At 33.6% G+C, this 12,872-nt stretch overlaps 1 protein-coding gene across 1 annotated transcript; it reads right to left on the bottom strand.

Moving 5' to 3' along the window:
- Nucleotides 1-1,923: 1,923 nt before the first annotated feature.
- On the bottom strand, nucleotides 1,924-3,581 carry LOC132187204 (cyclin-dependent kinase inhibitor 7). The gene is made up of 4 exons (XM_059601430.1): nucleotides 3,064-3,581; nucleotides 2,890-2,939; nucleotides 2,486-2,671; nucleotides 1,924-2,313 (listed from the first exon to the last, which is right to left on the bottom strand). Exons 1-4 carry the CDS (start codon nucleotides 3,409-3,411, stop codon nucleotides 2,244-2,246), a joined length of 654 nt encoding a protein of 217 aa, XP_059457413.1. The 5' UTR covers nucleotides 3,412-3,581; the 3' UTR covers nucleotides 1,924-2,243.
- Between the last annotated feature and the right edge of the window lie 9,291 nt (nucleotides 3,582-12,872).

Below are 12,872 nucleotides of genomic sequence, written 5' to 3' on the forward strand. Positions count from 1 at the left end.
ATATTCAATATATATATCAAGATGTAGCCCTAAGGTTTTTACCAGTCTCCTTATCTCTCTTTACTTCCAATCTATCTTTCACTATATATTATATATTTCTACATTGTGTATTTGTGGGAACATTTATGAGTTTATTTAACCATGGATCAACCTTTTCTGTCCTATATCTTGAGGCTCCCATCTACGAAGAAAGCAAGATTGATGCTAGATCTCTACTACGATGAAAGAAAGGTGGATACTTCTGGGAAATACCAATTCAAATTTCATCTCATGAATGGCTTCTTTGAAATGAAGCCACTTTAATGCCTCCTTGGAATCAATTATCTACCTTAGAATTTTAGGATTTCTTTGAGAAAAGAAAGTGTCCGTTGGTTCAATGATGACATATGTTTCATACACTTTTAACACTTTCTGTTTGGCATGCTTTTCCTATGTGTACGCTTGCAGAATCTAACCCCGAAAGCGCCAACTCTCTCATTTAAAAAAAAAGACTTCATAAAAATTACCATTTAGTGTTTAGGCTTGTGAATGAGTCAAACCGAACCATGCAAGATCGAGCTCAAATTGAACTCGTTTCCAGCTTCGAAATCTAAGCATGAACTTGAATTAATTAATATAAGCTTATAGAGCTGATAAACACCTTATTATCTAAACCCACAAGCATCTAAGCTTGATCTTGAAATTAGAAGGTCTAATAGTGGTATTGAACACCGAATCACCCGCACCTTTGCCACAACAATAACTACCAATAGATGGGGACTATTATTGAAGGCCTAGATGTCAAAGTAAAAAAAATGAAACAACTATATATGGTAAACATGATCGACATATGTAGGAATAAAATCAACCGATGGGTTTGGAAAAATTTAAATCTATAAGAAACTATAAGTAGTAGTGAAATTTGTTTTGATCCTAACACATTTATATATACTCCTTGAGATAGGGCAGCATTCTAACTGTATTTTACCCCTAAAAACAAACTTGTATTGAATGAACGTTTGAGGTGCTCGGACGAATTGGGCTCATTTAATTTAAGACCCTTTTGCATCTTTTTTTCAAGGCTGCGACATCTCCTGGTCCTGGAATAATAGCATCACCCTCTATTGCAATGATTACACCAAAATTCAGAGAAGGCAAAGGCACATTCTCTGCAACGTCTCCTAGAATAATATAACGCACAAAAAGAGAAGGCACATTCCACCTCCGTGCTTCCACTTGTCTATTCAATGGCTGAAGCGAGTCAAGTATCTGCTGGGCAAGACCAATAATCATACTAGTACGTGGCTCAGAGAAAAACAATCATATTTTGTACCTGAAGATCGGTCCTCCTACTAATCAGAAAAAGCATTACAGTCCGCCAATTAGGAAAGTTACGTATAGCTCTTGTTACGAGGTCCCTAGGGGGCTACGACAACCATGGCACCACTCCACAATATGATCACCAACAGCCTTTATCCGTTTTGGGGTAGAGATAACAGATCTAGAAAGTGGGTGGAAATAACAATGAATTATATTTTATATACATAAAAGAAGGATGTACAGAGCAATAATATTATTCTTGTCATCATTTTCTGTTACGCGTACTCGGAAAAAGTCCATACTTAAGCCTGTGAGCGACGCTCGCACATGGAGGATAAGATCAGCTTTACAATCCTCAACACGTGTCCGTAACTTACACGGAAAGGTGTGCTCACCTGCCAATCACATCTAACACCGTCATCTCCTCCGCTCATATTTTGATCATCACCTTCTACTTAATTTTCCTCCTCAAATTAATACATAGATAAATAAATCACCATTTATATATAATTCAGGATATTTTCAAAATATAGCAAAAAAATAAATTGTTAAGAATATAGAAGAATAAAATAAAATTACTGACTGTGATCACAGCGGAGGAAACAGACAGGAAACTCAGGGGACTAAAAGGAATGAGAATTGAACTTTGTTATTGATCAACTGTTTGTTCTCTCTCACGAGGATTTTTTGCAATTTTTTGGCAGAGCCGTACAAGGAACAAACAGAGAGCTAGAGCGCTTCTTCTACCTGATAAAAGAGAGCTAGCTGTACATATACGCCAAAAGCAAAGAAGAAAAAAAAAAAAAAACGCCAAAAGCAAAGGGAAGGGAAGATAATTTAATTAAGAGAAGAAGAAAAAAAAAAACGCAAAGAACTCTAGAGAAAAGCTTAAACTAATTGAATTGGAAGTAGCTGGAAGCCTGGAAAGGTCACTTTGTTTCTCTTCATGGCTCTAATCGAACCCACTCGTAGCGTCCTTCCAAGGGCACGTCGTTGACAATATCGTAATTGTACCTGCAACGAATTTCGGAGTTTCAAACTCTTCAATTGAATATCCAGCGCTTGGTTACCGAAAAACCGCCGGGGAAAAAAAAAAAAAAAACTTCAACGCTTCTACGTTTCTCTTTTTATCTTAAGACGACGAAAAATTAAGAGAGACGAAAGTAGTACTTGTTTGCGAACTTACTTTTCCATGAAGCGTTTTTGCATGTCCTTCTCGGCGTCGGCGAAGAATTCTTCGATCTCGGACTGCGTTGGCTTCTGTTTCTTCTCCGCCGCTGATCTGCAGCTAGAGTTCGCCTCGGTTGGCCGAGCCGTTGAATCCAGGTCGTCCGATTCTGCTCGAAGCTCGCTCGACGGCGTCGTTTCTCTTCTGCCAGAAGATGCCATAAACGAAAGAGGAAATTTAATAGACATACATATATACATGTATTTATAGTACGTAGGAGATATACAATTTGAAACCGAAGGAAATTAAATTGAAACAGACGTTTTGGTATCACACTTTTTTGAATTTCGAATTTCAAGTGTAGTGACGGAAAGAATTACAAGGATTTCAGATATTTAATTATTAAAGTATTTAATGAAAACCTTTCTCTGCAGCAACTATACGTGGATGTTTCGGCCTCAGCATTTCCTTCCTGCAAACATTAAATTCAGAATTAAACAACAAAAAAAAAAATTGAAATAAAGAGCCGCAATTAAAGCGCGATGAGCCGAAAGTTCTTGAACAAATTGATTTTATCACAGAATTCAATTTTTCACCTGCAGATCTACGAATTCGCTTCTCTCCTCCTCCTCCGAGAGCAGCGAGCTCGATCCGTTACTAGAGCAACACGACGTCGCCGTATCGTGATCGGAGCTAGGGCTGGAGTACCGACGTTCCTCCGTCGTCTCCGGCGTTATCGTCAGGCCTCTCCGGCTCCTTAATTGAATACAGGATGAGGAAGACGTCGGCGACGATACCTTCAGTTCCCTGGCAGGGTTGAGCTTCCTCTTCTTCATCTTGGTGGCGGAGCTGGCGGCCTCCACGGCTAGAGGCGCTCGAGCCCTGGTCTTCACACCCACCGGAGTCACCTCCATCACTGCAATCTCCCTACACTTCCTCACCATTTCTCTCTCTCTGCACTAACTTTCCGTGTGTTTCTTCGTGTTCGTTGGTTTTAGAGAGCTAGAGAGAGAGAGTATCTGTGTGTATGGGGGTTTGATGGTGATGGTGATGATGACCAGTCCATTGGACGGTTCGGATGGGTTTTAGATTTTAAGGGCGGTGGTCCAGTCTCCGTGTAAGGGTGATGGGGAATCTCTAAACGGGAAATTTGACGGCGCCGTTATCCAGATCGTGAACCGAATAGGTCGGGCCAGAATGTTTAGCTAGTCGGTATGCGCCACGTGGATCCAATCTTATTTCAATTTAGATTTGGGAATTTCTTTTGTTGTGGGTTAGAATTGGGAATTTTGTTTGGTGGAGAGCTGGTCTTAAGCCTAATTATTGTGGACAAATCCGAATTACTTGTTTACCCTTAAACTCAATGCCTCAAAATTGCCGTTAATTAGTTTTCAAGAAATTCTAAGTACTACACTTTTGTTTAATTGATTTGATGTGTAATTGTCTTCCGCCTTTAGAACAATCACTATTAAAAAAATAATAATAATAATTTAAGAACAGATAAATATTATTACATCACCTTAATAAAATAGAAATAGAATAGAGAAGTGTTAGGAAACCAAATAAATGAACCTAAATTTTTTTTCAAATTGACATAGCAAGAATTTTTAAATTAAACAAAATGCAATTCTCTTTCCTTTATCTTCTACTCACGGTCTCTCTTAATGTACTAAAAAATATAACATTGCTCAAAATTTTGACCCCTTAATGTACTCTCTCTCTCTCTCTCTCTCTCTCTCTCTCTCTGTTATTTTCAAGGATTTGGCTTAGGTATACTAAAATAAACTTTTTTAAAGCACCTAAGTCAAATCATTTTTCGAATGTACTTAGATTTTTTTAAAAAATATATATATATAATACTTGAATTTAAAAAAATCCAAAATTTTAAAGGATAAATAAAATTTATTTAAATTAAAATATATCATCTATTGTGAAACAGATGAAATTAATATTGGCTTTGTTTGTCAAAATATTGTATTCTTTTATTTTTTTTAGTTTGAATTTTTCATTTTTGTCAAATACATAAATAAACAATAGTACAATACAACATACAAAAAAAAAAAAAATCAAAATCAAAATACAAAGTGCTCTTTATAAAATTGTCGAATAAAGCTAAAACTACGTTTTTACCACATAACTATCTCACAGCGCTGACATGACAGTCCTAAGTCCTAACAAATTAACCTTTAGATTAATCATTGTTAAAAACAAAAAATACAATAATTAGTTGAGACGTTCACATAAATGTGAGATAAAAATATAATATTACTCAAAATTGTATAGTTACCTTCCTATAAGAATATTTGCAAAAGAGACGTTTAACTTTTGGAGGAATGTAAGCTAACTTATTATTTGAAGAAAATTAAAAAGAAAAATAATTAGAGTGGTTATGTGGCCACCTAAATGGAGGAGAGGTGGCCATGCCGCCACCATAACAGCTAAGGGTGGTCAGCAACCACCCCGATTAGGATATTGTCCTCTACTTTAGAATTTGATTAGTTTATATATATATAACTTCAACTAACTATATGTATAAATAACTAACTCTAAGAATTTATAAATTGATCAGTTTAAGAAGATACAAAATCTATATATAAAAACTCTTACGGTCTGTTTGAGATTGTGTTTAAGGGGCCTAAAAGTGCTTTTAATACTCAAAAAATCTGTTTGAAAAAAAAAATACTCGTTTGGTAAAAAAAATTAAAAGCACTTTTAAGAGTCTAAAAAGCTAAAAATGACTAAAAAACACTTTTGACAAAAGCTTAAAAATGAAGTTTTTGCTCAAAAGCTCTATTTCTCAAACGCAATCCCAAACAAGCTCTAAGTCTCTAGTAGATCTTCGATTAGGCCATTTAAGGTGCTTATACAGAAAATTGCTTTCAAGCACAACTAATTAATTAACCAAATGCATCCTTTCCTGTTGGACTTACTTTTGTCAAAATGAATTGCTTAAGCATTCACTTTCATTCACCAAATTTCCTGTCCATTTTAGTTAAAAAAAAAAAATTATCTTTCATTAGTTTAGTTACCGACTTTCATAGCATTTACATCAAATTTTCTATTTGACCTATTCACTTTCATTATTCTATTAAAAAAAAATTATTATTATTATTATTATTTTTTATAAGATGAGAACGAATGTGCGTGAGAGTTTTTTTGTTCACATTTGGTGAGCGATTAGCGAACAATGCTCTCCAAGCATCGTAGCATCTCACCAAATACTTCTCCAATTTTCTTAGCCGGATGCAATTCATTTTAGTCTCATTTTAACGTCTCATGAGAATGCTCTTAGAAATAAATTAGCTCAACGTGTAAGATGGAGCAAGCACTAGGACCAATTTGGTTCAATAAATGTAAGGTTTAGGACTTTTTTAAATTATTTTTAACAATTTGGTTCAACAAGCGTGATTTTTAACCTTTCTCGGAATAAAATGCACATGTGATGCATGCACATGTGATTGAGAGACATGGCACGGCTGGTCATTTAATTTAGGGACATGGCGGCACAAGTGTTAGGTACGTGTAGAAATACGGATGGGTCCAAAATGTTCAGACAACTTCAATTCCACCACACCCAAAAAAATAAAATGTTATATCCGTTGTTGAAAGTGGTTATACGGTCCAAAATTACCATGCGAATACACAGAAATTGGTGGTTAGATACTTCCAATTCTTTTATCCATCATAGTTCCTTCCTAGGTTGTGTGAAACACATTTAATCAGTTTATGGTAGGGTACATGCTAATCGTCACTAATGTCTTTAACACGTGCCACTACCACTACCCTTAAAATAATTATGGTTTTTTCTTTTTTTAATGTTCCCTCAAGATTACCAAAAGACAATTTTGCTTTATTAATAAGTGTTAACTAACAGATTAATTTGTCCAAGTATCTTTAACAGAATAAACTACCCCATCATATGTTACAAGAAAAAAAAAAACTACCCCATTCTGACCATCATAATCCCATTATACAGTAGTTTAGATGTTACATAAATTCTCGCATCTTTTTATATTGTACATTGCCGACAAAATCCCCCTTTCATTTAATTTGATGAAGAAGGCACAAGAATTCAAAGTACAATTATGAAAGAAATAATTAAAGGGGCTATAGTACACTTATGGAAAGAAATCATTTTCAATATATATACATAGAGAGAGGGTCGAGAGTTTGTTTATTAGGTCATTTTCCTTCTCTTATTTGTTTTATTTTACGTTTTCAAAAATAAAATATAAAACACTCTTAACTGCTTTTTTCAAAAGTATTAATTAATTATCAAACGTTGTCAAATTTCTACCATTTATTTTCTCTTTTTAAAGTAAAAACAGTACTAAATAACCTAAATACAAAACACTTGCCTTGTTGCAAAAGAAATTCTAAATCCATATCTAAACCTCAAAATACACTAGCATTGCTATTATTTGTTCCCAACCCATGGTGGGTAATCATTATTTGTATGTATTTTATCTTTTAATTTTCATAACTCATTCTGTAACTAGTCTGAAACTAAGAATCTTTCGAGTACTTTTTGCGCTCACAACTTTCATCATGGGCCACTATTAGCAGCTTTCCCACTTTCTCCTTCCATTTTGATGATCCTCTTTGAAGCGGTGGAAAGAATTGTTTGTAATGGATAGTGTTATTTTTTGGTCTTTATTTTGGTTATTTGTATTTTTTTTTTCCGTTATATTGGGTTGAGGTTGTAATTGTTATATTCACTCATATAAACAAAATAGGAGGAAAAAAAAAAACTAAAAACAACAACAAATTTCACCTTTAGGTTATATCAAAATACTTTTTTAAACCAAAAAAAAAAAAAAACACCCCCTAAAATGAATTAACAAACAAAACCTCTAGACTTTCCAAATAAAATATGGAGCACTTCAATTAGTCCAGAAGTGATACTCTATTTAGTAAATGAAACATGTCAAATGTAAGCTCGATGTTTTGCTTCAAATTAAAAGGGTAGTTATGATCAAGTCGTTAAGTTGTGGACGATATTAGACTACCTTTTCACCCCCCTAAAACTACCACTTACTTACAAATTGTCTCCATAAACTACTGCATCTCGTCGTAGGAATACAATAACGATCATATTGATCTCCTCTTGTACCTATTGGTACATCAAGATTTAATTGGTCATAAACATTGTACGCTGTCACACTCATCCGCGTTGAACTATGTACTACTATTTTTTTAAAAAAATTTAATTCTTAATTTTTTAGTAGTTTTTTCTTTTATTTTTTTATTTGAGGATATTTATTATCCGTTTACATCTAAAAAAGCATATTCTGTTTGATTTAACAAGAGTTCCTAACATGCATGGTTTTTTGTTACAAAACAAGTGTGGCATGTGATAATTCACAAGGACGACTTGTAAATAAATGATAGTTCGAGGGAAAATAAATAATTAACTATAAAATATATGTTTGCAAATTTTAAAGATTCTAATTAAATTTAAATTGTATTAGGGTTTATGTTAGCAACTTTTATAGAGTCTAATTAAGTTTAATTTATAAAACAGTCAATATTTTCAGCTTAATGACTTGCATCTTGGTCCTCCCTAGTTCTCTTATCTCTTTCCTCAGTTGTAAGCAGTTTTAATTTCTTTGCCATGCTGAAAAAAAAAAAAAAAATCCTAGCAAAAAAAGGAAAAAGATATATAAAGTAGATTCCTTGAAGATGATAAAAAGGTAATGGACATGGGCAGTGGGCACATGGATCTTACTCCTTCGGTGAGGTTGGGCACGGAAAACTAGGATAATTTTTTTTTGCCTGGCATGAAAATGGGGCGGCAGACAGGGAGTCACATTAATAAGACCACTCTCCTAATGCTATTGAAAATTTTTATTTTATTTTTAATGTGAAAATCTTTAATCTGAAAGTGCTTTTGGTTTGCTTTAGTAGAATATGCACAGAACGAATTTTCTTTTTATTTATTTTTCAGTTGAATATGTAAATATGGCTGCAAAAGGTAATTGAATGATTACCAAATGTTCTCCAATTAACCCTGCATGATGGATTGTCCCCCCTCGTTATCTTCTTTATCAGAATGGTTGTATGAGCGATACTTGTTTGTTTTGCGCAAAACCCTACTCAAAATATATTATTTATTTAGTAAAGAGTTGCGTACATTTTAAATATGACTTGTTTGTGTGGCCAACGATACTACAAATTGATAAGGATTATCAATAATTTTCAGCAGTTTATATGGAATTTACCTGTTCGAGTACTCAAAATTGATTTGGCCAAATATATCTCGTATACGCTCTCTCACAATGCACTGCCTAAATTGCTGAAAATTCTAATATGCAACAACAATAAACACTTGAATAATTGTATTTATTGTAAACAAAAATGAAGTAATGGATATCCTCTTCCCCATTTGTAATCTTCAAAGAAAAAGCTTTCTCTTCTTTTTTTTTTCTGTTTTTTTTTTTTTCCTCTCTTTCCCTCCTCTTTGTTGTCATGGGTTGCACACAATAAACCATGGTACTTGAAAAGAGAAAAAAGAGAAAAGGAGATTCAACCCAAAGTTTTTTTATGCTGCATGTTGGTTTGAAAGAGGGAGATGGCTAGGGCCTAAAATAGTATAAAGTAGGATGGGAATTGATAAAAATTCTTAAAAATTCTATCTTTCTAGTTCCCCATAAATCTCTTAACTTTCTAATATTACAAAAATGGCCACACCTTTTGTTTCTTAAAATTCTCAAAAGGGTCAAACCATAAAAAGTCCTTCAAAAAAACTTTTGAAAAAAAAAAAAAAAAAAAAAACAAATATACCCACAATTTTTTTTTAAAATAATAATAATAAAATTAGTCGGGGGCAATCACTCGATCGGCATTGCCTCTGCACTTTGTACTGGTTTCAACCATTCCCTAGATCAACCATGCACAACACAAGCGTACAACTTCTAAAACCCCCTCCAGCACAGTGACATATCCAGTCTTTGTTGACTATGTTTGTTAATATATATATATAAAATTTTCTATTTGAAATATATTTTTTCTTTTGTTAATTTTCTATTTTCAAATAGAAATACAAACAAACAATTCAAAACACAAAAATATATATATTTTTTTCAATTTTAAACTTTGTATCAGTGGGAGGGTTTTGAGTTGACATAGATGATAATGGGGCATGTTCTAAATAATTGAAAGGTGCCGTTTACCTGTTTAATTATTATTTAAATAATGTGGGTGGTAGCTATAAAGAAATGTTTAGGAGATGGGTGATGATTGTGGGAACATTTCTCAATTTCAAAGCCATGGGAGTTCCAGCAATGATTGATGGTACTCAAAGTTAAGGTCAAAACAAATTAAGTGGTGGTGGATCCAAGGCAAAGATAGAAAATTGGAAAAAAGGGAAGATCGTAGGAGTACCATATTAGGTTTTGCCTCTCTTTATGAACACTACACAGTAAAAAGATGTGCTCTGCGTAATTACATGCATGACTGGGAAGAAAAAGAGGTGAAAAAGAAAGAGAGATAAAGAAGAAAAGCAACAAAAAAAATGAGGAATCTCAAGGTATAGGAGTAATGTTGAAGTAAAATTTCAATTTCAGAAATGGCATGATCATGCCATGAGAGAGAGAGAGAGAGAGAGAGAGAGAGAGAGAGGTTTCAAAAGGGATTCCTTTCATGTCCAAGACACGTTTTCTTTGGTAGTGCTCAAATGGCCCTCTCTCATTGCCAAAAGCATGCCCTTTTTCTTTCCAAAGTCTGGCATCGGACAACTTTTGGACCCCTCTTCCTTTTAAAAGCGACAGACTTTTGCGGCTTACGTCTTTTAGCTCTTTTCAAACCCATACAAAAATTCAATGTCCCCTGCCTACGTTAACGTTGGTTTTTTTTTTTTTTTTTGGTTTAAAAAAAAAAAATCGATATCGTAGTCTTTAACTTGATCAAAGCCTAGTTTTTCGCCTCTAGGATTTTGCCGTGTGTCATTCTTGATGTGCCCGATTGATTGGTGAATTGTGGGCCGTGTTGTTTGAATTATTGGTGGGATCAATTTCTGTAAAAGTTCCCGCGCCATTGGTAATAATAATGCATTTAAGATACAAACTAAACCCTAAATATGCATAGTGGAAAGTAGAGGAGACCAGTGACGGAACCCTAAGATACACACACACACACATATATATATATAAATGTGCAATATACTACTCTTATTCTACCAACATCTCATTGGGTTGACATATAAAAAGAAATGTAGGGGTTAACGTGCATGAGACGGGGATATAGTATGTAGCATTACTTTTATTATATATATATTTGAGAAAGTTTGAAAATGGCCCCATGACTAATATGTAGTTCTGTCCATCCCTAGACGAGAGCATTGTTATTCAGTTGAATCAAATATTGCATTCAAAAGGCTTCTCATGTGACCTCAATGTCAATGCGAGTTGGGGAGTGTTTAGGCAGGCAGGTAGACTTAGCATGTGACTTTTGTTGCTTTAAAATGAAGTAACGAGTTTTTGGTGAGATAGTCATGCATGTACTATTATTCTAAAAAGACTAAACAACTTACAATTGGGTCTATTTCAAATTACATATAAAGCCTTATCTTATCTAGTAAAAAATCAATGTAGAACTTAGTACTTTTATAATCTCCCAACTCGATCAATGTGGGTATAAAATCAATTTTACCAATACAGACCAACTTTATGAGGTGTTGTACTTATTATTTCATTAGAGAAGTACAAATAATAGAAGAAGGAAGAGCAAAGAATTGAAAATCTCATCCAAATTAATGCTGGGAATGCTGTGCCAAAAGATAATCATATATATATATATATATATATAAGAGATCGAGATTCAAATACGTACACCTTTGAATTTCTTCCAAGTAAAAGGTTGAAAATTGAGAAAGAGAGACAAGGTGACAAAAGACGGAACATTAGAAAAGATAATTAGGTAAACCATTAAGAGCCATGTGCGGTTGTGGGAAAGGCCTTTAGGTTGCTGTGGTCCATTTGGAGCTAAGTACTGTGGTGGGGATATGCTTCTTTGTCCTCATCGCTTCCATCAACCCCCAACACCAACACCCACCAGCAATATCTTTTCAGCCTGCAGCAAAGTCATCCCCATGCATCGCTTCCTTCTCTACTCCGGCCACCTTAGTCTACATCTGTCACGTCTGGCATCAAATTTGGTAGTTAAGGCAAACTTTCCACAACTACAGTGACTGGAAGGTGCATTGATTTTCATGCGTACCCAGTACCATTGCCTACGGCCTATGTGATATTAACATCAGTAGTTGGACCAAAATGCCGGGTTTAAATCATGTAAAAGTAAGTGTGTGTGTATATATATATATATATATATATATTGATTTATTTAATTAAACGAGTAAGATTTTTCAACCATAATTTGTTAATTTCGTGTTGATCAATTCTTATGTCGTGTGTTTGGTTTAGGTTGTGTCGAGGTATAGATATAAGATTATATAGGTTAACTGTAATCCAACCCATTTAATTAAACAAATTAGAGTATCTCTCAACTTTAATCCTATAATTTCTTGTTTGATTCGTATTAAGTTTGCAGGTGATGTTAAAAATTGACGATCTTATATCATTTGTCGGGTTTTGGTCGTATTGAAATATACACATAAAACTATATAAGTTAACTCTAATCTAATCCATTAATTAAAATAGTCAAAACCCCTCATTCATAACCAACTAATTTTTTATTGGATTTGGGTCGTGTCAAGATGTAGGTATAAGATTATATAGATTAACTGTAACCCGATTCATTTAATTAAACAGATTAGACACCTCAACCCCAATCCGCTAATTTCTTATTTGATTCTTGTTGTGTCAAAAGTTGTCCGTCATAGTCAATATTAGTCATTTGTTTTAAAGTCTAAATTGATTCAAATATGAATTTATTTATTTAATATATATTTTTGTATATATAGTATATTTGGAATCCAAAACAACCAAAAAAATTAAATATTGATTTTTGTTAATATAATCACCCCTTTCTGTAGTATGATAAAATGAGAAAATTATGGATCTCAATTCGTATTCGTGTGTTGGGTTTGGGTTGTGTTAAGACATGTGTATAAGATTATATAGATTAATCATAATCCGACTTATTTAATTTAACGGATCAAACATCTTAACTATAATCCGCTAATTTCTTGTTGGGTTCATGACAGGTTCATGGATTATGTATAAATTGTCAACCTCAATGTAGCTTGTCAGTTTCGGATTGTGTTAAAGCATACATATAAAACTTTGTAGGTCAACTTTAACCCGACTCATTTAATAAAACAAGTAAGATCTCTCAACTATAATCTATTAATTTTGTGTTGAATTTATGTTAGATTTGTAGGTCGTAAAAAAAATTATCTGCCCTAAAAATAAAATAAAAAAACAATAAACTTGAGTAGCAAATGTGA

This window comes from Corylus avellana, chromosome ca7 (assembly GCF_901000735.1).
Source record: "Corylus avellana chromosome ca7, CavTom2PMs-1.0".
Classification (NCBI taxonomy): domain Eukaryota; kingdom Viridiplantae; phylum Streptophyta; class Magnoliopsida; order Fagales; family Betulaceae; genus Corylus; species Corylus avellana.